The sequence below is a fragment of the Lagopus leucura genome, unplaced genomic scaffold, assembly GCF_019238085.1.
Source record: "Lagopus leucura isolate 7727_CA_CO unplaced genomic scaffold, USGS_WTPT01 Super-Scaffold_100016, whole genome shotgun sequence".
In the NCBI taxonomy this organism is placed as follows: domain Eukaryota; kingdom Metazoa; phylum Chordata; class Aves; order Galliformes; family Phasianidae; genus Lagopus; species Lagopus leucura.
Genome location: NW_024962270.1, coordinates 11,881,005 through 11,908,507, shown reverse-complemented (window position 1 = coordinate 11,908,507; position 27,503 = coordinate 11,881,005). Strand labels below are relative to the sequence as shown.

The 27,503-nt window shown below is 43.2% G+C and overlaps 2 protein-coding genes across 4 annotated transcripts in view; one reads left to right on the top strand and one right to left on the bottom strand.

Moving 5' to 3' along the window:
* Positions 1–24,998, bottom strand: part of COL4A6 (collagen type IV alpha 6 chain) — a 121,211-nt gene extending 96,213 nt beyond the window's left edge. Inside the window, exons 1-3 of the mRNA XM_042876785.1 lie at positions 24,973–24,998; positions 24,829–24,889; positions 23,852–23,911 (exon numbers count right to left, since the gene is read on the bottom strand). Coding sequence (XP_042732719.1) covers positions 23,852–23,911; positions 24,829–24,889; positions 24,973–24,998 — 147 coding nt within the window. The remainder of the gene's footprint in view (positions 1–23,851; positions 23,912–24,828; positions 24,890–24,972) is intronic.
* A 608-nt stretch (positions 24,999–25,606) lies between these two features.
* COL4A5 (collagen type IV alpha 5 chain) overlaps positions 25,607–27,503 on the top strand; it is a 79,785-nt gene continuing 77,888 nt past the window's right edge. For all 3 annotated transcript variants that reach the window (XM_042876734.1, XM_042876733.1, XM_042876732.1), the window contains exon 1: positions 25,607–25,707. In XM_042876734.1, the coding sequence (XP_042732668.1) occupies positions 25,615–25,707 (93 nt within the window). In that variant the 5' untranslated portion in view covers positions 25,607–25,614. The remainder of the gene's footprint in view (positions 25,708–27,503) is intronic.

Below are 27,503 nucleotides of genomic sequence, written 5' to 3'. Positions count from 1 at the left end.
CATTTCAACTCACTAGAGAGCAGAGGCTCAATAAAGGAGAAAGCAGCATCAGAGCCAGATTGAGAGGATATGTCTTCAGTCCTGCTGCCTGGAATGGGCAGCCTTAGGATTGGCAGCTTTGGGAAAATCTGGAATGAAATCTGGAAGATGGCCCCATGGCTGTCTTTCCAGTCCCCACTGTAGCTTTGTAATGCAACTCACAGGCCACAGAACACAGAAAGCATTCACAGCAGTAAGGCCCACAGAGGCACTTCTTTAACAAAACGATAGCACTGCTCCTTTACCTCATCCACCTCCTTGGAGGTCGCTCTGGCTGTTCCTCAGACTCACAGGTGCCCTGCCAACAGCTGTGCTCTGAGCAACCATCCATCACCCAAAGAGATGGGTCATTCGTGTTACGCTGTCCTTAGCACAGATAAGACTTCTGTTATATCATCAATGGCCTGCCCAGCCCTAGCCACTGCAGCCTGCAGGCTGTGTGACACTTCTCCTCCAGTCCAGGTGACAGGCCCTCATTCCCACTGCACAGCCTTTTGAAAGAATTAAGCTAGGGAACAAAACAGAGGATCCCAATAACACACACATTAAAATTTCCTGTTCCCTGGAACTGAAAATGCAAGAGATGAAAGTACTTTGCACTGTCCAGTAAGAATGAGTCTCCTTGTCACAATTATTTTAGTAACTTCAGATAAAATACATTTGCTTTCCCAGATATTTTACTCATTAGCTCGCAGCAGATGTGAATCCCAGAGCTGCAAGATTATAGCAGGCCTGTGCTTACAGATGGAGCTGGCCATTACCTTGCAGATCGTAATTACAGACAACAGCTGTCTCACCCACATTTTGAAGAGACCAGGTGCATTCCGCTGCTAAGCCTATCTTAGTTAGGCTCCCTACACTCCTTTCTTGTCTAGCTCCTTTTTTATTTCAGCTACAAACATATGAGGAGAAAGCAAGCGTACACAAGACAGGGAGATTCTTGGTAAAAAAAAAATAATAATAATCAGAAGTATTCAGCTTTTTTCAAGCTAATATTAGTGACCTGGAATATGTGAATAAGATCACTTTCTTTGAAAGGAAGGTTCATCTGAACTCACAGCACACAGAAGCACAAAAACTTGCAGGACAACTGAATAAAAAAAGTCATTAAAATATATTGTCACAATGTACTTCTGAATTCTTTCATTGCTTGAAAGGCCCCCCCAAAGAACTCTAAAGCCCTTCAAGACAGATTAAATATGTTATCGCGTATCCTTAATCAGCTGCACACAACTGTATGTTGGCTGATGCTTCTCAGAGGGGCAGAAGACAGCAGCCCTTCAGCTATTCAGTCACTGGCACACGGAGCGCAACAACTACTTACAGACTTTTCCCTTTTGAAAGATCTCCCCAAACGCTGAAGTTCTGAGGTACCTATCTCAAACAGAACACAGTAGTTACAAAGAATTTTTTCAAGCAGTTACTGTGGGGGAAATCAAAGCATCTCCTCCAGCTGAAAGAGTCCTAAACAGCAACAAATGCGACTCGGAAAACAATGTTTTTCATCGAAGATACACTTAAGAAATCTTGAGCAGTCACACCCTAAGCGTCATTTACAAATGACACAATTAAGATCCTTCACAGCAGTCACACCTCTTAAGGAAATGGATGCTCTACCCCCTGGCCAACATCTGTCCCAACAGCCACAGTGAGGCCCTGTCACTGAGGATGCCTACAACGCAACACAGGCACTGCATTATGCTCCAAAGGTTGCATACCAAGCAGCAGCAGGGAAAACCTGTACAGTTCTTCAGTTCCTGGCAGCATCCTGCTGGCAGCAACCTAACGAGTACCTCTGCCCTGTATCACCTACGAGATAAGGCACACAACACTATCTGGTTTCAGCAACACCAGACAGAAAAGCATGTTTGAGAGGCTCTCTTTGTTTGTACAGTACTCTGACATTAAAGCTTCTGCATCTTACTCATTTGCTTCAGGAAAATTACTAATATAGCCTCAGTTGAAATCATTATGCCTTTGTCCTGACATGAAGTGATTGGAAAGTCGGTATCTCAAAGGAAGAGGGGGGGGAGAGTGTGAACGTACACTGAACTATTCTTTCCACCTTACCCACCCACAATACACCAACCTGCACTGTAATTCTTCCTGCCTCTGAAACTTAAACAACAAAATCAGTGAAAAGATTTTGAACGGATACAATTTATTTGGTAGTTCACTTAGAACAATGCTTAAAGAACTACGAAACTGGAGAAATCATGTTCATCTAGGCTTGTCTCAGCCTGATACAACTGGAAACTGGAGCTAGGTTAGCTCTCAAATGTAAGGGACAAGACACAGCTGCTGCAATATTAGGAGCAGCTTCACTGTCACAGCTCTAGGAGACTTGGTCCCTTCACTCTGCTCAATCAATATAAGCATGAGCAAGTTTTTTTTTTTGAGGGGCTTCTGCACCTATATAGGCCAGGTTTAGGGTTTGATTCAATAACCATTACTCATAATATCATCATCACATTATCATCACTTCCATGTGAATTGCACAGGTCTGAAGGCCACTGCCCAAAGCCTCATTTCCACTCTCTTAGATCTCTCTCTTTTGTCATTCCTCGTTCCCACTCTTTCACAGCGAGCACTCATGAGAGGCTAGTGGCAAGGCAGATCAGACTGCCAGCAGGGACCAGACTTCTGTCCAAGCATGAAGATGATCCAGCTCACCTTGCAACTTCCTGATCCAGCAGAGGGAAGGCAGTAAGCCGTGAGTAGGATGCAGTAAGCCCCTGCTTAGGTTGGATCAAGTAGAATAAATTGCACTTCCTAGATGACAGTGGATACAAGATTCAAATTTAAGAATTAAATTTTATGCAGTTCCTTGACTTTGATGGGCTGAGCTCTTTGCAGGATTAGTTCTTTTCTTGCTGAGTGTATTGATAGGAGGGGCAGAATGTCTGACCTCACTGAAGACTTGCAAATACTTGCTAATCCTGCATTCACTGAAGTCAATGGAAACTTCTGGTTGACTCCAACAGAGGCAAGATCAGGCTTGTAATCCTAGTGTCCTCCTCAGGCATGGCCAAATGCCATTTTTTCCAGAGACTGACTATAGATTGTATCTTATGGAGCATAAAATACTGGAAGATCTCTGCGAACATATTTCATTATAACAAAGGTTAACGCTCTGAGCTCCTTGCTTTCTTTTACTCTCTCACAGAACAAAAGTCATTTTCTGCCCCACTCACTTGTTCTTGCACTTGTCTCACTGCTGTTCCCTGGCACATGGCATTTCCCATTCACCTCCTGCTCTAGCTCTGGAAAGGTCTGCAGTGACAGCTCTCGAGATCAGACGTACTTCACCTGGATCAGAATTACTTTCTTCTTGTACTAAGAAAAAAAGTTACATTTCATCTCAAGCAGCACCAAGAGCTATTCAGAGAAGGGAACAGAAGGTGGGTGTGACACTGGACAAAAGCACTCAGGTTGCTGCACTAACCCTGCAGTGCGCTGCCATGAGCTCACCGTGCTATGTGAGGCAGCAGGCACTGCATCTATCTACTCCAGTCTAGTGGTCTCACAAGACTAAACTGTGGTGTGGAGAAACTACTGATGCTTCTTCAAGGCTAGAGTCACTAGACTACATATGCTGCTCTTTCCATGCAGAATTTTAACACAAAGACTGCATATGGTGAAAAAAGTCATCTTCCCAGAAACTATTAGCTACCAGACCATCAAAATCACCATCATAAAACAGTAAATAATTACACTGAGATTGATAAACTTCCTTGCCTCAGCTGTTGGATTTTAAGACAAGACTAAACACTTCTGTAAGTACTAGTAAACTTTCATCATTTGAGTACCTTTCTTGTTATTGTCAGGCCTATAAGCAAATAATCCTTCTGACTGAGCATATGGCAGGAGAACAGCAGCAGGGTGGGAGAGGAATTTAGCATGTCAGTACAGTTATGAAGAGGCCTCTCTCAAAAGGAAGGAACAGCCTGTCCTTTAAATGAAAGTTCCAAAAATGTCATTTTAAGAACAAAGTGCTCTGGCCTATAGTTCTACTTAACACCCTGCCTTTATGAGCAGATGTTTTAAAGGTCACATTAGGTCCTTTTTTAAACTAACACAAAAGAATAGTAATGTTTGTTCATTTCGCAACTGCATTTCTACAGCCAACACTTTAGCCCCCTACTAACCCTTAACCTGCTCATGGACCCGAAACATTTTAGATGCCAGTTGCAATCTGCAAGTCCCAGCCACTGTGGAGGAGGATCAGGATAGGAAGCTTTTAAACGAGATGAACATCTGTAAGTTTATGGGACATGATAAATGCACCCATGGGCAGGGAGGAAGCTGGCTTATGTCACTGCAAGGCCAGGCCTGATCATCTCTGAATGGTGATCAGAATGGGTTCTTGAGGTCTGAGAGAAATCATGTGTTGCTCTCATCTTTGAAACAGGCAAGAAAGAAGACATGGGGAAAACATCAATCAGCCTCACCTCAATCTGCAGCAGGCCAGAAGAACAAATCCTCCTGGAAACCATTTTCACACATGAAGAACAAGAACGTGATCAACAGCAGTTTGCACACATTTCTGAAGGGGCAGTGATGTTTAATCTTCCTGACAGCCTTTTACAATTAGATGACATGCTTGATGGATGAGGGGAAAAGTGGATGTTTAATACGACTTTAGCAAAGTGCTCAACATTTCCTGCCTAAACATTCTCATATGCAAACTGATTGATCACTGTGAGATGCACCAAAAAATGGTCCTACTAACAAGACTCAAGTGGGCCTTTTCAAATGAATTAAGTTTTGATATCTAAGTTTTACTATTAATATACATAAGAACACAAGCAAAGTCATTACAATCAAAGAAGTCGAAAACCACAGAGGATGGAAACCTTAGCTTAGAAACAAAGATTTTTATTAAAATCTTAAGACCTGGTGCAATCCAGCTCCAGCTGGGATGAAGGTACCCAGTACAAGCGGCAGACAGGTCTCAGAAGTCTGTCCCTATCAGCTAGTTCAGAGATTTCAGTTCCTTGTTGCTTGATGGCTAGTAAATAGTTTCACTAAACAGTGGAACAGCAAAAGCTAGCAGAGGTGATTAACTTAAAAGTAGATAGAGTAAAAGAAACATGGGTCCTAATTCCAATGTCACATTACTTCAACCACTTCTGATAGCGGTGGTAATATGAAGGGAAAACTAGCTGAGCAGGGAATTCACCCCAGACTTCCTGGGAGCTTGCACATGTTTAAGACAAACTATAACTTCTCTGAAATTTAAGTGTAAAGGAATCTCTAAGACATGATACTTAGACACCTCTTGCATAAATGGTATCTTCATTACACTTTGTAAAAATCCCCTGGTCAAAATCACACACACTCCTCTTAACACATTGCTGGAGCACCACCACAAGAACATCCCACTCTTTGATTTTGCTGTACTGTTATGTACGGTAGAAGATAATCTTCAGCACCATCCGAATTCTTGGGCTGCATTAAAAGCTCTTCTCTATTTACTGTGCTCTGCTGCAGAAAAATACCTCAGATAAGTAGCAAAATTCCTTCCTCTCCTCTGCAAATGCCTTTCCTACCAGATGATTTCAGAATGGCAGCAGAAATAGTATCTCTGAATTCAGAGAATGCCACCATAAAAAAAGAAATCAACATACAGACAACGTAAGACTGAAGGGCAGTATAAGTCATTGTCAGCACAAGCATGATGTAAACTTGTCCTGGCAAAACATCTCTCCATACATAGCATCTGCTGATATTTGGAGGTTAAATTATGTTAAGAAAAATTACGTAATTTGACAAAGCCAATGGTCTTCCAACACTTATATCACTATTCCTATTGACAGCTACAGAGAGGAGTTAAATGGCTCACAGCTGCCCATCTCTTCTGCAAGCAAAGCTAGACTCTTTGGACTCCAGCTTGGCACTTTTATTACAACTCAAGGCTATTTATCTTGCAGTAGGCTATCTTCAAAGATTCCTCTTATGTCAACAATGAGAAACAAACGAGTTTTCAGAAAACAGGAACTGATCAGATGCAAACAATGATGAGAAAACATCTGGGAGGATATTATCTAAGGAGACCATACTCAGCAATTCACATTCATTCACAGAATAAGGTTATTCATTTCCCAACCACCCACAACTTGATTAGGACAACTCTGCCTTCATTTGTACATGTATCCTTTCCTTAAAGAAATCTAATGGGTCTCTGTAAAGGACAGTAAATAGAGTTCTATCAGGCATGGATATCTGTTAGAATTGCTTTTTGTTTCTCCAGTGAGGAATTTGAACAGTATGCTTAAGACAGTTCAAGATAATCATACCATCTCTGACATTTTAAACAGTGAAGACATTCCAGGCCCCATTAAATCACTAACTCTCCCCATCTAGCTCAGTGGCTGGAATACAAGAACGAGCTGTTCTGTGAATTCTTCCAAACACAGCACAAGAAGTCAAGCAATTGAAGCTACAAGTGTAAGAATACAAGCAGACACTTGTCTTTTTGACAGCTTTTTGATCCTTACAGCATCCTCGACCACAGTATTCATTTAGAGCATATGCATTTAATTCTGATTTCACCAGGACAGCTGTTATGGGCTGGTAACTTCCTCACAATCTCTTATGAATATATTTTCTCCCTACCAGTCAGATCACCCTTACTGTATTCTCAAAAATGCAAGAGACAGAGAAGGAGAGAGAAAATGCACACACCTAGCCACCTACTGCAGCTCTGAGAGAGAAATATTTAGATGGAGGCTTTGACCTGAAGCTCCAACTGATGCAAGCAGAGACTTCAAAGTTAACACAACTACGAACAGACTTGGTTCATTCTTGCTACTTCTGCCTCATGTTTCTTTGGACTTGTTATGACTCTGACAGAAACATGCTTAGAATCACTGCATGTATCTCAGTGCCATAAGTTAGTGTACAGTACTGACTCTGTCCAGCATATAGTGAAAAAACAGCCTCCATCTTTCTCTGTACTGGACCACAGTTACACTCATTACAAACAGTACTGTGATCGATGGGTCATTTAAACTTACCTGAGATCAAACAATCTTTCATTAATATGAAGACTGATGTCTTTTCACCTGAGCAACTTCCCAGAGCTATGCTCAGACCCTTTAAATTTAGTACAGGCAAATTTATCTCTTAGCAGATCTAAGTAACATACCAAACGTACGAGTCTGCCATTAGTGTAGGTCAGCAAAACCCCAAAATAGACAGAGGTAGCCAGCTCACAGCTTAGCTATTGTAAACTATCCCTCTCCAATTTTGCACTCAGTAAGGACTGTTAGAATACACAGAAACTGTAACAGCCAGAATATGGAGAACACTCAACTTCTCATATACCCATGCTAAGCTACGTTTCTAAGCAAAGCCCATCACTTACACTGTGCAGTAGATGCACGCACTGACTCAGAACAACAGAAAAAAGATCTGTTTTAACACCCACATCATATAAATTTAACCCTGAAGATTTTGAGCATTCAGCAGTAAAACATCTGTTAGAAGTCTCTCTTCACTCAGAAGCTTGCAGCACTATTGGGAATCCGTTACCTCAACAATCCAAGTATTTTTCACCTTTGAAACACCTAGTCTTTGGCTCAAGTTTCTTTATAAAGTATAAAATTTCATTGTCAGCATCTCACCATTACAGATATTTCCATAAGGCAAACAGATTTCAGTTACCACTAACAGAAGACCTCCACTGGATATAAATTGACAACCAAGGAGAAGTCCAGTCTTAAATTCTTCCCATCCTCAAACCTCGAGCTCAAGCTCCCTTATTAAAAAAAAAAAAAAAAAAACGGGGGGGGGGGGAGGGGGGCAATTAAAGCCCTTGAAACCATTAAGGTAGAAGTTATAAAGTTGCCATATCCATGATCATCTTTTCCATGAGCTGTTTGATGACATTCTTTAGGGAGGATGTGGACACTGACTGGATTCCCGGCCTTGGCCCTGTCCAACACTTGTTTTGAGGGAGGGCAAAGGTCACTCAAAAAAGGCTTTCAGTGGAGTGGGCTGGAATTTAGCTGGAAGGAGAAAGGAAGAAGACTCAGTCTGCTCATAGCTATTCCACAAATGCTGAGGTATATTAAACTCATCTGCAAAGTTTTAAAGATTAAAGTTGTTGCAGAAGCCCAGTAGTAGTGGCACTTGTAGTAAAAGTAAAATAGCTTTATCATTTCCATCACATCTCTCCGTACATCTACTGTAAAGTCAGCCTTTCTTCTGTTCATTCACTGAGAAATTAACCTTACTTTCCCCTCACATAAGTGCTATATGATTTTCAATGCATTAAGCAGAACAGGATTTTCTCATGCAGTCCAGACCTGCACAATCAAGCTCATCCAAGAGAAGAATAAGAGGATGTAAGTAAGGAAGTACGTGGATGCTTTTCCCTAAGAAATTCAATCCCCTCCATGCCCTTTTTTCCCCCCCTTAAGAACAGAATTGCTAGAAATCTTACCACTACTGCTGAACTCTGACTTCTTAAGTCAGATGTACAGTAGTCATAAACACAGGATCAGAAAACTTTCAAACAAACATTAGGAATAGTTTCCTCTTTCTACTTCTGATCTGTCCCACTGAGTTCAGGCAAACAATACACAGCACTGATATTGCACAAGAGCTGGAATGCAATATCCTGCGGTTCAGCAGGTGGTAGGATGACTCTTCACAGGCTCATTACTGCCTACAATGCCCATAGCCTTTTCTGGGTATTTAGTCCCACTTGCCACTGAAGAGGAGAGAGAGAGCAAGCTCTGGTTTTGGTATGATCCTCCAAAGTTTGAGTAGCAAAGATGCACGGTATGCCATAAGGAAGTTAAAGTGGTACTTTGATCACCCTTAAAAAAAAAAAAGTCGCTACTTAACTGGAAGATACACGGTCAGTTTCTGTATTTACTATATGGCTGATTAAAAAAAACCACAGACTATCTGCTTGAGGGCTTCTTAAGGGAATTTGCAGTCACTGCTCATCCCCCTTTTGAACACTGCTGGTGTCTACAGTTTTAGGAGTAAGACTTGCATTAGCTTCTGTTCACACAGCATACAAGAAGGAGAGTACAGAAGAAGAGTTGTTTTCTTTATAGCCAAGGGCAACTTGGTGCTAAATCAGCACAATGCTTCTAAACAAAACGCCATGAAGTTATGCCTGAAATATATCTGGCTTTCTATTTCACACATTCTGGTGCTATAGAAATACCAAAAGCAATTGTAGTGCCATAGTGCAATGTTTTTATCTTCCTGAAAAATAACTACTAAAGAAAAATGTTTCAAGTTCTCCAGTTCACAAACTTCAACAAAATTGGTCCTATCCTCTTGCTGGCATGTAATAGAACCATTACCAAATCTAAGAGGGGAAGGAAATCAACATAATTGGTAATAAGTATTAAAATACTCTTAGTGACTTGAAGCCTGCAGCTTGGTGTTTATCAGCTGGCTAGTGCAGGTATCGCACAACAGCGCAGTGGGATAGCAGAATCACTCAGACTACAGAGGAACATCACTGTTTATATATTTTCCTTACAAGGCCAACAAATACAGACTGATCAAATGCTCTACACTAATACGAAACACCAATATTCTTACACACAGCCAAGTATTTGACTGTTTTCTTAAAGGTTAAAAAAAAGAACTCACAGAAAGGAGTAGCAAAGTGTCAGCCACTAAATCTCTCCTTCAAATTACTAAGAGCAAAATGATTTCTCATTAGTTCTGGCTTAAAAATTACTTCTGAATTCATCACTGAGTACAAATCCTCACAGTTTGAAGACTGATCATTAATTTATTCCTGTAAGAGTGATCAAATATTTTTAAAAGTACTTCAGGACTTCAGATAGATGTGTTCAAATTTACTTTAAGTAAATATAGACTCTTGCCTTTGTATGCAACAGTGTATGTATCTCACAGGAAAGCTGCAGCTTTTAGCACCTAACCCATCAGAAATCCCCACCACAGCACAACAATGTTGTCATAAGAAGCTTCCACAGAAAACAGTGACAGAACAGGCAGGACTGGGAACACGCAGGAAGCACCTCTCTCTCCCCCATATCCTGAACTATTAGAGATCCAGCGACTTATGCTTTGTTTCAGATGAGAAAAAAACCAACTAAAGTCCTGGCACCTGGTGGCCATTAGGAAACTGGAGTTATTTGGGTTACTAGATACTGTCCTGGTCATATTTCAACACAACCAACTAGATTTGACCTTAAAACTACTGCTGTTTCAAGGAAAGTCATGTGTTCTTCTGCCCGTCCAAAGATACTGTGCAACATTTGTTGGCATGCTGCAAAACAGAGCAGTAACACTGCAAAGATCTGGCATGCTGCCCTCCACAGAAAATGACACTTGCTTCATCTATCTGTTACCTGAAATTGCTACATTAGGGTTTGCTACCTGAAAAACTGTACAGAACCCTCACTCCATAACGATGGTATGTGAAGAAGCTGCATATTCAAAAACAGAACCCACAGAAATAATTTACATGGATGAAATCCTTAGAAGTTTCCTTTCCATTATTGCAAGGAAAAAAGAAAACAGCAGTACCATGTTACTACCATGCTCCCTTTTCTGTGGATCTTTCACATACTGCCCATCCACATGTCAGCTCACAGGAGTGCTTGTGATTACATCTTTGAGTCAGAGGCATGCATATATGGTCTTCTGCCAGTCAGTCACCTGGCTTATCCTTCTTAATGTTCCTTTTTTTTTTTTTTTTTTTTTTGCCATAGAAAGGCTCTGGTTAGTAATAGCCATTCTCAGAGTCATGCACCAGTTAAATGAATAAATTACCTCATAACTAGATTGGATAAATATTCTCTCCTCCAACCTCCTTCCAGACATTCAAGGATTTCATATGAGACTTTGAATAATTAATCTGGATAGGATGTCAAACTTACACCAAGAACTATTTCAAACTGCTCTTACTGCCATTTGAGACTTCCAATAAGTCAGAGCTAAGCAATTGCTGTACATAAACACACACCCACACACATTTTTACTTCCATCAAGTATAATAGCTTTGGATAATCTTAATCTTCCTCAAGGATTATGACCCTAATTAGTTTCTCCATTTGTTAGAGACATGTGTATTGTCCCCAGAGCGTACACTGAGATGTATTTTCTGGCTTGAGCAGGTTTCCTGTATTTTTTTCTGGCTGCACACAGGAACATTTCTCCTGAAGATATGAAGTAATTTCATGTTTTCCAGAAGACTTGCACTTCTACTGCTGCAAGGAAGAGGAGAGAATGATCCCTCCGGATAACTGATCATTCACTCAAAAGATTTATGACCTGAGCTGTCACACCAACAATCTGCTTAACAATAAAATGCTGTTGCAGAAAGGTTCCTTATTTATGGTCTCTATTTACACCCAGCCACACAAAGCCCAGCTGCGCTCTGAGCTCACAGGCCCCGCTGCTGCTTCGGTGTAAGACTGAGGAGAAAGAACAGTTTGTGAAGAAGTGACAGATGTTCTCAGGGCTTTCCTCAGCACCTTCACACTGCACTATGGGATTGTAAATTAAAATCATGCCTCAACCTTCACATCTACACTCAGCAAGACATTTAGCTCAGGTATCATCTGGGTTTTAAGTGGCAAGAGATCAGAGTATCCAAGAAAGCAATGCATATACAGCGCCATGGACAGCAGCAGTGAGATTCTGCAAAGTTTTGTATGCATCTGGAAGACTACAGATCTTCTGGAGTATTTCAATTCTGACTTCACCTGTAAGAGTACAGTGGGGTTATGCCTGGTGACTGAAGTTCACAGGTGCCAGCATTGCAAGAGCAGTAATAAAAATGAGAGAAAGTAACAACTTCTCATGGTGACATTTCAGAATTTTTTCTTAAATATCTGCACAGTCATATTTAAACCTCACAAGTTCTTTGCACAGTTAACAAAAAAATTGTGATCTGAAGAGTATCTTTAAAATGTAAAATCTCAATAAAACTACATGCTTGAGATTTCTGATAAATGTTACATGTCCTTCTTTTAGCCACAAGAAGTCACAGCTATCTACACTCCCACATCAATCACAGGCTACAATGGGTACAAGACCTAGAGCTGCAGTGGGAGAAATACATCCAGAGCAGAGTTCAACCCATGAACTGATCCAAACATCAACTTCCTAGAATCCCTCCTGGAGGCAAACAACTTCAAACCATAGAACAGGGGTGGTACATTGCACATCCTGACACCCCACAGATTCCTGTGGTACAGAATACATTAATCAGGGCAAAAGGTTATTTTCCAGCAAAGTTTGTAGATTAAATTCCATAGAAAACCAAACAAAAGGCTACACGAGCACTCACAAGCAGTGAGTTCAGAAGTATTTCATTCCTGATTTTCCAGAATTGCCCTAACACTGGCAGCTTATACAGCATGGATGCGTAGCAAACAAGGCTAAATTAACCAGTATCAAATTATAGTCAGACATACTGACCCAACAAGGATTTAAAGACTTTTCGTCCAAATGAATTTAGGGTTTAAGACCTTTGCTAACAGAACAGAAAGTATCACTGAGAACACTAATGCATTTTAGTTGATTACTTTTAAGTATGCAGGCTGGCAAAGAAGCACAATAGGCAAATAAAGGGTGCACAAGGAAGTTGTCTTAAGGTATAAGTGGTCTGTCTAACTTATTTCAATTTAGATCAGCTACAGAAATTCCTTGGAATTCCAAGGAATACAGATTCCTTGCCTCATACTGAAAAAAGCACCTTGCATTTGCTATGGTGGAGTTGCAGACATTCACACCAAACCACAACAAGGAACACAACAGGGCTGTTGAGGAGCTGCCAATAAAATTCTCCTCCCCAACATACAAATGCTCCCATCCATGGTGCAGGAACAGCCTCCTGTCCAGTAACAGCAACACTGAACAGGATTTCAGGCACCTCCTCTGCAGGCTTCCCTGCTGGGCTTCTTCACTCCATTTTAACAGCCTTTCTCCTCCCACAAAAACACCAGTGCATGCAAAGACACTTAAAAATACTCAAAAAGAACATAATCAATCAACGTCTTTTTAAAAGCTGAACTTTGTTCTCAACACTTAACCATGTTCATTGTGCATCAAATATGATTTAAAACAGAACACTCCGTAGGCCAGAGAAATGATTTTCTACTCTTCTGTCCAGCCAGAGATCCTAATTTCAACAGCCCCAGTGCCAACTGCTTCACACAAAGATCCAAGAAGTCCCACAGCTGACAGATCTGAAATCATACAGTCACAGGGAATCCATCTCCCAACCTCCCAATGCTGCTGAAGGCAAACATCCAGATGTTGCATAACAGTCCCCTAAAAATCATGCACCTGACTTTAAGGTATGAAAGAAAAACTGATGCTTTTCAGTTTGTTTTGTTTCTCTCATTTTTTTTTTTTTTACCTAACATGTTGGAACAGAAGGTGAGATTTTATTTTAAATCAGAATGGTTGTTCTTATTCTACCATGATTCCTTGACAAGCTCAAGCAGTGAGCCCAAGATAACTACCTGGGATTCTAAGCCAAGAGCAAGGTCTGCACCTCAGCCACAGCATCCCCCATTATCAATACAATCTGTAGGATATAAGGATAGAGCACAGCCTGCAGAAACAGGCTTGGAGGTACTGGACATGAGCCAGCAGTGTGCCCTTGCAGCCCAGAAAGGTAACCACATCCTGGGCTGCAACAAAAGTGTGGCCAGAAGGACAAAGAAGATGAACCTCTGTGCTGTGAGACCTCACCTGGTGTGCAGCATCCACATGTGGAGTCCTCCAGCACAGGAGAGATACAGACCTGTTGGAGTGTGTCCAGAGGAAGGCCACAAGATTGATCTGAGGAATGAAACACCTCCCTGAAAGGACAGGCTGAGAGCTGGGCTGTGCAGCATGGATAAGGGAAGGCTGTGGGAGACCTGAGAGTGACCTGACAGTATCTAAGGTGGGGCCATAAGAAAGAAGGGGACAGACTCTTTAGCAGGGTACACTGCGATAGGACAAGAGGAAAAGGTTTCAAACAAAGAGTAGAGATTTAATTGGATGTAAGGAAGTTTATGATAAGGGCAGAACAGGCTGCCCAGAAATGCAGATGACCTGTCCCTGGAGACACTCAAGGTCAGGCAGGACCGGGCTCTGAGCACCCTGATCAAGCAGAACACAGCACTGTCTATCACAAGGGCATTTGATTAGATGTCCTTTGATCATCCTTCACAACTCAAAAATTTTTAATGATCTTCCAGAGGTTAGGATCAGATTTTCTAAGTAAAGAAAAAGCAAATTCTGTGGGATTTTCAGAGATTGGCACGATTTATATTTTTTAACCCTTCAGAAAAAAACCCACTCATGCCATTGTTAAAAATATAGGGTTAGGTTAAAAACTAAGGCTAGCACAATTAAGACTCATGGAATCTTTAGGGCTATTAAATCTAACTCTCTTGTAAACCTTTAAAAACCTGCCATCACTTGTCTTTTGATAATATAAAAGGTTTTTATTTACATTATGCTATTAGAACAATAACACCAGCTTTTTTCTGTTGCTTTACACTGATGCCATGTTTAATATAATTCAGGATTTCATATAATCCTGATTTTTAATCATCACTATTGACCTCAGTGGAACATACATACAGGGAGGTACAACATTTAGGTGGCAGTTCTATGAGGTAACTTTCTCAATGTTGCATTCGGATCAATTTTTTATAAGATATATGTTTGGTATGAAATTCTCATGATTCTCCATTCATAAATATTAGAAGAGTTGGTCAATTGTTCATGAAAATAAAGGAAACAATATTTGTGTCATCTTTAGAAACCAAAACAAGCGTACAGAAAAACCAACATATAGCCCACCCTACTAAATCTCTTCCAATGTTACCAACAGCTACTTTTCTTAAAGCAAACCTGCCCCCTTCAACCAGTTCTCTCTACTATGAAGGTTAAGTATTTTCCCATTCTTTGCCTTCTTTCAGCACGAAACATGGACATACAGAACACCAGGAATACACACATTCACTTTACACACACAGCACAATACGGAACAAGAAAGCCCCATGAAATCATTCACCAAGCCACACTGGAAATATAAACCAATCCCTGAGTTACGACCCACAGAGTGCTGCTGCCATACTCATAACATTGCTGGCAGAGCCAGTACTCTGCAATGGTGTTCTTCTACCATCACACAGCAACCAGCAGCTTTGGGCTCACCAAGAACAGAGACTCCAGCAGATATGAACACAGCGTTATAGTAAATTTCACAGCTCTGCCAAATATTTGAATGCTTTGTAGCAGTTTCGTCTCACAGAAAAAGTCTGGCTTGAAATAGAATTATTTTCCAGCGGCAGCCCTACGATGAACTTGCTTAATTGTAGCAAGTTACTTCTCTTCTGCAACTTCCAGATGCTTCATGTTCCTCTGATACAGTGCCAGGTAATATCCAAATAATCCCATATAGGATGTAGCTGACACTCAACACATGAGGAAATAAGAATCACTCATGTCAGACAATGAATAAAATTCCTAAAGAAATGCAGTGCAGTCAGCTCAACGAGGCACTCAGTGAAGTCCTAGGTAAGGTGCAGGCACAGTTCTTGCTATAAGAACAAGAGCACAGACTACACCACGGAACAGTTAAGTGCTTGTTGTTGTGGTAGTGTGGTTTTTTTTGTTTTGTTCCTACCTTTCTTATATCTGCATCCAACTTTTAAGGATATAATGCCTCTTTCACTACCCACCTACAACAGGGGAAAGAAAAAAAAGCAGCCATTTCCATTATCTGAAAACTCACAACATTCTCCATAAAGATTAACAGCACTGTCACCCTTTCATTACAAAAATGCACAGCTAAGGAAGCACTGCACAACAGAGATGTAAGCGCTGCTGGGCTGCAGAAGGGCCCCTGCAGACAAGCATGCCGTGGAGCTAGCCTGTACCTGCGTCTCACTGCACATTCCTCCCTCAAAGGAATTCAGAGCTGAAAGCCGGTACCCCTCTGCCCTCCCGTGTGTGAGCTCACAGCACCGGAATGAAGAGGAGGAAAAGAGCTTTCTCACTGGAATTTCTTTAATGGGAATTACTAGCGCTCATCTCAGTGCTGGAGTGATTTTGTCCAGTCATTCTTAAGCACAGAGAACACAGCTATAACTATCTCAGCAAGATTAATTCCATGTAAATTCAGGCATAACATAAACAACATCAGTAGGCTGACAGTCTTCTGTCATAAAACAGTCATTCCAGATCTGGACAGTAGCATAATGAAAATTAAAAGAAATCAATTTCCTTTCCCTTTGTTTCACAGCTAGAAAATAACAAACAGGGTAAAAAAAAAAAATCTGGGGAGTTACAGCCAATAACAGAATATTGCTGTTGAGAACAACCTGCATGAAAATTTAATTCTTATTACTGAATTTCAAATTTTATTTTCCTTTTTAAAATAAAACTTCCTGAAATTTGTTCAGCACTTACTGCTTTCAGTACCAAATTTATGTTCAAGGGGAAAAAAAAACACCTATCATTCACAAATCACATCACCTCTTTGTATGTTTTTAACACAGTATTCATTTACTCCTATCCAGGATGCTTGGCAAACAATGCAGCTTGCTGTTTCATAAAGTATCCCTGAATAGAGTTGAAGAGTCATAGTAACACTGAAAATCTGATAAAGACATTCATTACATCTGCTCTGCCAGTCAGACCACAGCTGAGATAACACAGCTTTCTAACCTGTGCCACTCCTCTCTGAACCACATGCAGAACTTGGCTGGCTAGTGTGAAGCTGAAAGATGAAATCCAACTAGACCATGGAAAACTCCCACCATCACATTAGTGCATGGAAGAAAATTGAACTGGACAGTGTTTCTAAACAACCACAATCGACTTCTTACATGTCCATGCGGTACTGGTTAGAAGTGCAACCCTTCCAGCTCCAAAGGCAGGCTGCACAAGCCTTCCACTCACAGAGGGCCCTAGGGCACACAAAGCACTGCCAATTATGGTCCGACTGTTCAAAGAACCATGCTACCTAACAGACGGGGTCATTATGCAAAAAGCCATTTGCATTTCCTGGCTGGAACTTCTGTTGGCTAAGCAGAGAACAAGGAGTTCAGCCCTAATGCTGACTTGCCGCCCATGCCTGGGCAAAACTGCATTCACACATGGAAGGCAGCAGTACCACGTAAACTGCCACAGAACAATGCAGGCAGGCACAGCTGAAGGACACCTGCAAAGTACTCAGAATCACGACTGAAAGACAGCAACAGAACCAGTGCTTAAGTATTTCAAACTTAAGGCTATGATATTTTACTTTATACTTACGTAAGGGAAACATGCATGTGTGTCTGTGATATAGGAACTCTAGAAAAAAGATGAAACAGACAAATATTTTAACTGTTAGCAGAACTTCCATTCCAGGACTCGTTCTAGCCCGCCGTTCTGCAGCCCACTTCATCTCTGAAGAGCCTTCCCACAAGCTCAGGTGATTTTCTGCGGCTTGCTTGATACACAGAAGGCCCTCAGTTCCCAGACACCCTGCTGAGGGTTCTCAACATTCCACATGCTTCAGGGCCAACACATTAACATAGAAATTGTACCACTAAGAGGTATTAGGTTGAACCAAAGTTCGGAGCTCACTCTAATTATCTAGTCAGATTTTAGTTTAACACTAACAAGATTATAGATTCGCAGAGATTAATCTTGTTAAGAGTACCACAGAGAAAACCATATAATCACTACCTTGGAGAGATCAGCTGAAGTATTCTGTTTATGGTCACCAACACATTTAGCTTTGAAACCTCTCAGGAGTTTAAAGAACATTCCTGGTATCTACTTGTGGTAAAAAGCAGGCTTTGGATCTGGCATTTACTTTAGTAACTGGAATACTTTACCCCTATTACCATGTGGTTAGAGAGCTTCTCTTCACCACCCTATTCACATCTTTTCTCTCTTCTTATTAAGCCTACACCTTCCTAAGTAACAGAAAAAATCCCAGTACCACTCAGAGGAGATTTCATAAACAGTTTCCAGCTGAAGCCCAAACTACTTTATTAGGTTAAAAAATGTAATACTCTTCCTTATCAAAAACAATCACAAAGCTCACAAGAAGACAGACCCATTAAATCCGTGTTTCAGATGAAAATAGATTAAAAACCTTTTATTAAATGAAGAACCAACTAGTTTGCATTACATCTATTCCCCCAGCAAATCAAAGGAAAAAAGCACGTGCATTCCAAAAGAAAGCAGGAAAGTAAGCAGCTCACTTTCAGCACCCAAAGCACATCAGCACCTACAGCTCATCACTGCCATGACTGTGAGACAGTCTTACCATACTTCAATTCTTTCTTCCGAAGGAGAGAAAAGTCAGCTGTGTGCAGAGCACTACACACTAGGCAATGCAGAACTTGCCAACTGCACTTCCCAGCTATATCCACACTTCACTTACACTGCAGTTCATGTAGAGAATGTTTACAAGGATATATTAATTTTGAAGATAATGCTCACACTTTTCAACCCTTCAAGCATACTTTGTTGATAGTCTACAACCTCACATGGAGGGCTGAAGCTGAAAACCTACAGGCTCCTTTTATGGAAGTGTCTGAAGACTTCTATGAATTCTTAATTTTACAAGCTTCCTTTTTGCCAAATGTTTCTGCTCCTGCAGGCTATGTTCTTCTAGTTGTTACACCCTGCTGTGTGAACAGGTTTAATCATCAAAGTAAAACGCAATGATTCACCTTCCTATTGTTCTGATGAGTTCACACTACAGTAGTTGCAATAATTCCAAACTGCTTTCAAAATGTATGTATTGTACTAAGCAAATGATTTCTATACATTCCTTCACAGCAATATTTCAACCAATTTGATGAGAACAGTTACAACTATTAAATGGTCCTGTACCTCTTTGAGAAAGTCATGTAATTACTCCTTGTGTTAATGAATTTAACTTTGTTACAGTAATGAGTATTCAGAGTTCTTTTAAGCATAATTACATTTGTGAGGCCATTCTTTAACTGCACTTTCATCTTTTTTTTTTTTTAAACTGCATTTTTCCTCTCTTATGCTGCTTCTATGGAAATGGGAACATGACAAATATGAAAGCCATAGGAAAGGGAAACAACTCATTTCTTACAGAATCCTTGACTAATGTGTTACCTTCTCTGGCAGTTCACAATTATCATCTAGGTATTGCATCTAGACTTTTACCTGCATTATATATCAGACCAAGGTCTTGCTAAGTGTTGAAGATTGTTTCTATTGATAATGGGTAAAGTCGTACCCACATGGCACAACCCTCAAACAGATTTGTGCAACAGAGATCCCTAGGTAACAGGCGCTGACATGTCCTCACTGCTGCTAAGCGAGGCATCAGAAAAATCACTGCAAGATTAATGCCAGAAGACATACTGGCAGCCTCTCAAGACTATGAGGAGACAGAAGAGAACATAAGAGCACAGTGAGGCAAGGGCTAGTGATGGAAAGTACAGAAGGTTCCTGCTGAGAAGAAGTAAGCAGACCAGCGGGCAAATCAAGCAAACATGGAACAGAGCAGCTACTGACACCTCCATGGACTGAGACAATCAGACCAACCTATTGCACAGGGCTGATCTTCTCAGTATCAAGGTAACTGAATGAGTACAAACCAAGTAAACTGGACGGTGCTGGTTTAGTGGTCTGGTGAGGCTGACCCAACTAAAGACCGAGTCCTGCAGAGGCAACAAGAAGGTGGCAAGCTAGCACAGACCACAGGGATTACTACAGCTTTGTACCTGTTTGGAGGAAGAGTAGAATCAGAGGGTGAGTTCAGTCTCCTCTGACCAGCAGGAACTGTGGTGAAAAAAAATAGCAAAGGGTCCAGGGGAGCAGATCTATGGAACAGACCCTTTGATTTTAAGTTAGTTCCTCCTCTTTTGGTTTCCTTAGACCTGTGGAAAGAAGCTATTCTGAAAATACGACTTTGAACACAAGTAATATCATTGACATCAACACCTTCTATGATTTTGTTGCATACAGCTACCAGAAACTAGAGTAACAACTTCCATATGGATCAGGCTATCACTCAAAGGGAAAAAAAAAAAAAAAGAGCTGACCTGCAGGAAATCTGTGCAAAAAAAAAAACAACAGGAACAGATAGTTTGATTTCTCCAAGCATTTTCAGTTTTCTTGGCCAGACCTTCAAACACCCTTTTTGCAAGCATCAGGTAGTAAACCTGATTGCTACCTCATCTGCTATTTTTTGTTAGGCAAGCAAGCTGAAAGAGATATCAAGTTCAGTCTGCTTTTACAGTCTTCTCAGGAGGGCAAAGGTCTTCGTGGGGATATTTTGAGAGAAAGAAAAAGTTAATCATGTTAGTTGCTGACTCCTGTCTCACTGACTTGACTTTCTCCAATATCACTGCAGACACTAACAAGACAAAACCAAGTTCAACTGCATTTCACAAATACCCTCTAAGAAGAATCTGTCGCCTTCCAATCCCTCTGTTAGAACAACTCCTTCCACAGGTAACAACATACAAGCTTGAATTTTACTTCTGAGCAGAGAAAGCAGTCCAGTATTCGAGACTGGATTCTCAGAGAACTTGAGAACTATTTACCAAAGTTCCCTAAAAATTCTTCATTTTCCTGTCACTGTTATAACATTTAAGCAGACACAGGTGTTACCAGTCTCCCTTGAATTGCTGTTTAGGCAGTAAGTTAATTCAAAAGTTAATTCAAAATTATTGTCCACAGAGAGACACACAAACCCACTGAGGAAGAGCGCAGGTCAAATACATCAGCAACTCTGACAAAGCCACCACCCTTCTGCTGTCACAACTTCAGGTAATCTGTAGCATTCCCATAACATCTGTAAGCATCAGCTCTTACTGCAGGTACCTCAGGAAGAATTAGGAAGGAGTTCAGGTACCACACCCCCACTCACCTGGAGAGAGCTTTCCTTCAAATCTGACATATCTTGGCAAAGGCTAGACAAGTAACAGCACGATATCTGCTTCACATATTAATGTGCTTCACATAGAACAAATCACCGCTTTTTTTTTCCCCCGCTATAGAAACAGGAATTAGCAGACATATTACTATTAGGAAAATGGTTATTTTGCAAAGGTCATTCCCCATACAATACAAAATCCTTGCCAAAGAAGTGCCTCTAAACCCATACACTCTTACTGATAACAGGCTGCCTTATCTAGTAAGGAAATCGTGAGGTTTAGAAGGCTGAAAAACTTAAAAAAAAAAAAAAAAGAAGATCAAAAATCACTTGTCACAATTTCTTTAATTCTGTAGGCCTCTTCCTTACATAAGCAAATATATTACAGACATCACTGCTTTCTTTACAAAGCTCAAATCGGAAGATATTATAACTGTAAGAAGACAAATAACAGGAGGCTTACATATCTATGAATGCAGATCAAAGTGGCAGAGAAACAGGAAAAACACACTTAAAAAGATTTTAGTGGATAAGATCATATTTTCAGAAACTTTGTTGTATGAAGTGGAGTGATGAGAGTTGCAACTGTTTTTAAATACCCAGTTAAACAGCCATTTCTTGTCACTCAGATCTCTAGGACTGAATTTATCCTCAGCATAAGGCCTGAACTGAAAAGAACAAGCTTGGTTCAATTAAGCAAGTCCAGTACATATTAAATGAAAATATATTATGAAATAGGTGAAGATATATTAAGCCTTAGATGAAGAATCATGCTGAAAGCCTAGAGTACATTAGGAGAAGAAAAACAGGATGACTTGGGCTACTAATTTACTGCAAGCTAGCTCAGCTTCAGTCATTCAAAACTGAGCAAACTGTCCAGAACTGGATTTACCAAACAGTTTTTATTTACCTTGCTTGGATACTTCCAAATGAGCTTGATGTACTGCTGAACAAGACATTAAACAGCAGAAAAAGAGCCATCTCTAGTTAATCAGCACATTCACTATCAAAGACAAAAAAAAAAAAAAAAAGGATTTGAAAGAGCAGCAATACCATATGAAGCCCAAACTCATACAAGATAACCTATCTAAAAGCTCCAAAAGTACCTCCCTGACAAGAAGAGGATCACAGCAGTTCCTTGGGCTATCACATCAATAACAACACACATTCCAGGTGTGTGCAACTAGCTAAAGAGTAAGAACAAGAATATAAATAAAAAGTTATCTCCCCTCTATGCTATATATGCTTTCAAATAGGTATAGAACAGCTGCTGTAACTATTGGTATGAGGAAACTTCTTTGAGAACTTCACAAGAGGATGAGAAACTCACACTACAGGAGACCACCTCTAACCATTACAACCACCCCTTACCTTGCATTTATAACAGGACATCCCAGAAATACCAATAAAACTAGTCACAATACAGGCCTAGTTTTATACTACTATTCAGTATTAGTCACCATTTAGAACTACATTTATAACCCCCTCAACCACTTCAAAAGAAAAAAAAAAAAAAAAACAGAAAAATTAAACTTGATACAGTAATACTACAACACAATAAAAAGCACAGCAATAATAGCAGGGTAAAAAAAATTCTTTAGCTACAGTAATTAAGAACAAGTTCAAAGGCAGCAGCTACAGATACAGAAATTACAGAAAAAAAGCTGCTTATCTTCAGAAAGCCTCAGGTAGGCAGGAATCTCCAGTGAGATCCCCTCACCTCCACTGCCAACCTATAAATGAGGGCTGGGAAGGGGTGGATCTTGGCTCCACCCCTTCCAATCACTCAGGTACATTGCATGCACCTGAGCTCCCCCGGGTTGGCCCTGCCTTCCCACCAGGTGCTCAATCACTGCTTCAAGCTGACTTAGTAATTCTGCTGCCATAGGCTTTTAAATCCTGTTCTTATAAATGTGTACTTGTAACGGAGACTTCTGAGACAAAGCCATCTTTGGTACGGCTTTATTGAAGATGCTGGCCACTGCCTACTTCTCATAGCATTTCAGATGAATGCTCAGCAAATTGCTGCAGCATTTATGAAGTTTCATGACTGAAATCAGATCGGCTGAAGGAAGGAAAAGGGAAACAGTTGTAAGCCACATCACCTTCAACAAGGAGTGCTTCAGCTGTTGACCATTTCTGAATAGCATGGAGGAAGATGCCATCTTTATCAATCTAAAATTTTAAGCTCATTCTGAATTTTTTTCAAGTGAATTTTCAAGTATTTCACAACACTCAAATCATAGTGAGCACTGCTTGGGAATCCTACAGAGATTCTTACCTTTTAGAAAAAAAATCTGCTTACTGCAAAAGCAGGTTCCTGTTGTCTCATAATGGTTTACTTTGTGCTGGAAGGCGTTAATTGCAACTGGTTTCTTGTTGTGTCAGATCTTGTTTTAATTTGGCACTACCAGAAAGTCAATTACCCACTATATCTGAAAAGATGACTAAAACAGTTGCTTTTCTTTCCTGCTGAGCACATCTGACAGCTCTGTAATAAAAGTACGTAACTTTACTGCTCAGACATATGAAGCGCTAAAACTACTGAAGAGCCTATTTCTGATTCTTTCATGCTTTCAGACAGCTCACACAGAAACAGAGATTTTGTTTGCTTTCTAAGTCCAAAGGAAAATGCCAGGAAGACTCAGAAATGGCACACAGATGTTGCTCTTACTCTCTTTGGTAGACTTTCCTTGACAAAGTCCCTTTGTACACAATGAAACTTGTCAAGAAACTGCAAATAAAAACAAAAAGAAGCCCAAGCCTTGAGATGTGCTTCCTAACAGTTATACAGCAAAACCGGAATGGTTTAAAACTCTGTTGTTGGTCACTTCTGCACCAACTGGGACAAATCTCACTGACGCACTACACAGATTTATACAAATGACTGCAAAACTTGCTTGCTGCATTTGTTTCAAACCTTGAAAATACCTGCTGCGTTTCCACACAGATTCCAGTGCAGTAGGAACTCCCAGGAGAACAGTTGTTGGTCTTGTTGAAGGAAAAAAAAAACCAAAACCTTATAAAAGAAACTCTCACAGTTCTGTATGCTGTCTAATCTCTTAATCTTTGGGAAGATTAGAGCCTGTAGCTACCACCTGATCAGGATGGTGAAATTCTACCAGCCCAACGCGTCAGGAAAAGCACAAGGTAGAAACAAGCCCTTTATGTTTCAAAAAAATATAACCCCCTCTGCCATTAACGCCTCTTCAAAAGATTTCTTCTCAGCGGTACAGGAAATATCTCAGTCCTTACAATTTTAATCAAAAGAGCGGCAAAAGCCCCGGGAAAACACTGGCTCCGAAATCAAGAGCTCGAGTTTTCAAATGTTTTTGTTAGAAGCTTGTTAAAAGTTGGATTTCAATAAACATTCGTAGGGCACGTTATACGAACGGCTTCCATCGACTCCTCGCAGGCGAGGAAGGACCACAAGGACCGGAGAGCATCGCACGATCTCCATTAACATCACAATGTAACAAAGAAATCGCTCCTAAGGACCGCGCGGCGCTCGGGCTGCCCGCGCACGCCGCTCCGACCGCACAGCTGCAGCCCGCGGCTCCCAGCCCTGACGCTGCGCGCCTGGAACGGCACGGACGGAACCGACACCGCCGAGGCGTGGGAAGCCCGCGATCCGCCGCTAATCTCCTTAAACATTAATTGGGAGCAGCGGGAGGGAAAAAATCGAATTGTGTTTACTCCATAAAGTTGTCAGACTGACAGATCGTAAAGTCGCCGCTACCGCACGCCACGCGGGATCTAAAGCACGTTCCGGCTTCTCAGCCGCGAGTTGGGCGTCGGGCCGGGATCCCTCACATCCCGAGCGGGCTGATGGGGGCTGCGCGCCCCCGCGTCTCCGCGCCGTTTCCCCCTCAGCGTCGCGGGGCGGCGGGGCACCCTGCAGCACTTACCGCGCTCGCCGGCTCGGCGCGCAGACACAGCAGCAGCACCGGCAGCAGCAGCAGCAGCGCCCTGTGGGGAGGCAAAAGGAGAGCGCGGCGTCAAGCGGGGCCGAGAGCTGGCAGGGGGGCGGGGGGTCGCGCCTCGGCACTCACCCTGCGCGCCCCGGGGCCGGGCCCATGCCTCGGGCGGCCAGGGTCCGCGGCTCGGCTCGGTGGAAGGGGAGGACCGCCTCCCGTACGCGCGGAGAAAGTTTGCGCGGTCCGAGCGGACGTCCCGCACCTGAGCGGAGGGGAAGGCGGGGCCGGGCGAGCAGCCCTGCCCGCACGGGACGACCGCGCCGCCCCTCCCGAGGTGCGCCCCGCCGCCGCGACGGCAGCACCGGTCCCTGCACCCCGCGCCGCCTCCGCCGTAGAAAATAGTGCGGGGTCCGGCGGCTGCGCCCGCTCCGCGGAGGTGTGGAACGGGGGGAGGCGGTGCGCGCCTTCGCAGCCGCTCACGGCCCAGCACCCGGAGGGAAGGGCGGAGGCGGGGAGGCGCGGCCGCTCCTTGGAAGCCGGCACCCAGCCCTGCCCGCACACGCACGCCACGCGCCCGCCCGCCGCGGGGTGCGGATGAATATTGTGGGTGCGAAGTAGTCCCGGTAGGACTTGAGCCGGGAGAAGCGGGCGAGCGCGGCAGAGGGGCGGGTGCTGGCGTCGGGGCGGCCGGCGGGAGTCGCCTGCGGGAGCCGCGCTGCCCCACCGGGTATGCCCGCGCCGCAGGGCCGCTCCCGGAGTTCCTGAGCGGGTGGGAGGATGGAGTGGCGGTGGCGGAGTCGCAGCCTGGCCGTGGGCTGCGTGGTGCTACTTCTGCTGGGCTGCTGGGGGCCGCGGGAGGCGGCGGCGGCGGTGAGTGCGAGGCGTGCGCCTCCTTCTCCTTAGGGCTCTTTTCGGGGCCCCGAGGGCGGGCGGGCTCCTAGAGCCACGGGTGCCGGCACGAACGGGGCGGGCAGCGCGGCGCGGTGCCGCCGGGGCCACCGTTCTCGGAGGCTTCTCCCGCCTCCCCTTGGGGCGCGGAGCCGTCGGAGCGCGCTGAGCCGGGAAGCGGCGTGCTTGTGGGGTAAGGGCGTCCGGGCGGGATTTGTGCGGGCCGAGCTGAGGGCTGCTCCGGGACAAAGGAGGAGAAGGGCCCCCCGGCCGTGGCGCGCTACTAGCTGGGCGCACCTGGAGGCGGCGGCGCCCAGCGGAGGCGATGCGGGAATGGCACGCGCGGGAGGTGACGGCGCCGCGGTTCCGAAGGAGCCCCGAGCACAAGCGCGCCTGCAGCGCGCCGCTCCGCCGGCACCCTCAGCTCCTGCCGAGCCGCGACGCCCTCAGCGCGCTCCTCTGTAGGCTGACTTCGTAAGGTTTGCTTGGAAGGCGGTTTTAGTCTCTGCTGCTTAGGATGATACCTTGCTCGTAAAAAATTCGTGGCGTGCCGGGAGGTGTGGAGTACCTTTCTGCCGCGGCCGCGCTATGCGCACGCTCATTTTGTAGCTAGAGCTGACAAAATCCTGTCATGAATTCACCTTTGAAGTGCATTCCTTTACAGTGAGACTCCGCAGACATCACATGTGCCCTTCCAAAGCTGAAGCACAGCCATAGTGCGCTCCTTTCCTCTTTTCCCCTCCTTGATGCCCAGGTGTGCACCCAGCTGTAAGCGATACCAGTGTGCAGTCAGTGGCTGCAGGTTGCTGGAACTGCTTGTCTTCACACTGTCTGTGGTACTGCTTTTGATGCTTCATGAAATGCCACCCAGCCTCCACTGTCTCCCATTGTGTTTCCCCCTTTTAACCCGTCCTCCCCCCAAAGGAAGACCTGGGGAAGTCCTACTTGTGGGACTGAACTGTTTTAGGAGAGAGGGGTTGAAGATCTATAGGCTTGTGGTTGTACGTACGGCTCTTTTTTGCCTTCCCCTTTCAGAAAAGTGGCAAAGCAGAGATCTCTCTGTGTGTAACTGGTAGGAATCTGTGGGGTCTTGAAAGGGGGCTGTGCTGGGCTGACCTCAGTGAGATGGAGAGAACAGAATGGTGGAGGAGGTGGTGGGATTGTGGATCTGAACACACTTCTTAGCATGAGTGTTTTGGGGTTGCACTGTACCTCTCCGTGGTTAGATAAGATTAGCTCACGACCTGAGGGCTCTTGGGGATGGGAAATAGAGATGCACCTCTGTTCCCAACCTGCGTGGGTCCTGCTGACACTTTGGTTTCCTAATGCTTTGGGATTCTGATGTCCTTGAATTTCCCATGATGGTGACAATGCTGAACAAATGCTGATCCTTATCAAGTAAGATCAGCATTTTACTCTTCTGATTGTTAGAAGGGCTGGAATTAACGTTACAGCAGTATGCGTGATACACACAGTCTCTTTGTGAATGTTGTTTTGGGGCCTTGTCAGATTTCCTGACCTCAACAGGATGGATCTGGTGGGATGTGTTCAGGCTGCTTTGGTGTCCTGACTGAAATATCCAAAGTTGTTACTCAAACCCATCCGAAGTGCAGAAATCACATTGCATTTGTTCCAGACTGTGTAGTTTATGCGCTGCAATGAGTTACCAGGTAATGGAATGGCACTTATCTGTTCAACTTGGTGAGTAAGGCAGGGACCACGTGATGTTCTCCTGTGCAGGCTGATGCTGTTGTGGGATGTGCTGATGTGTTGCATGC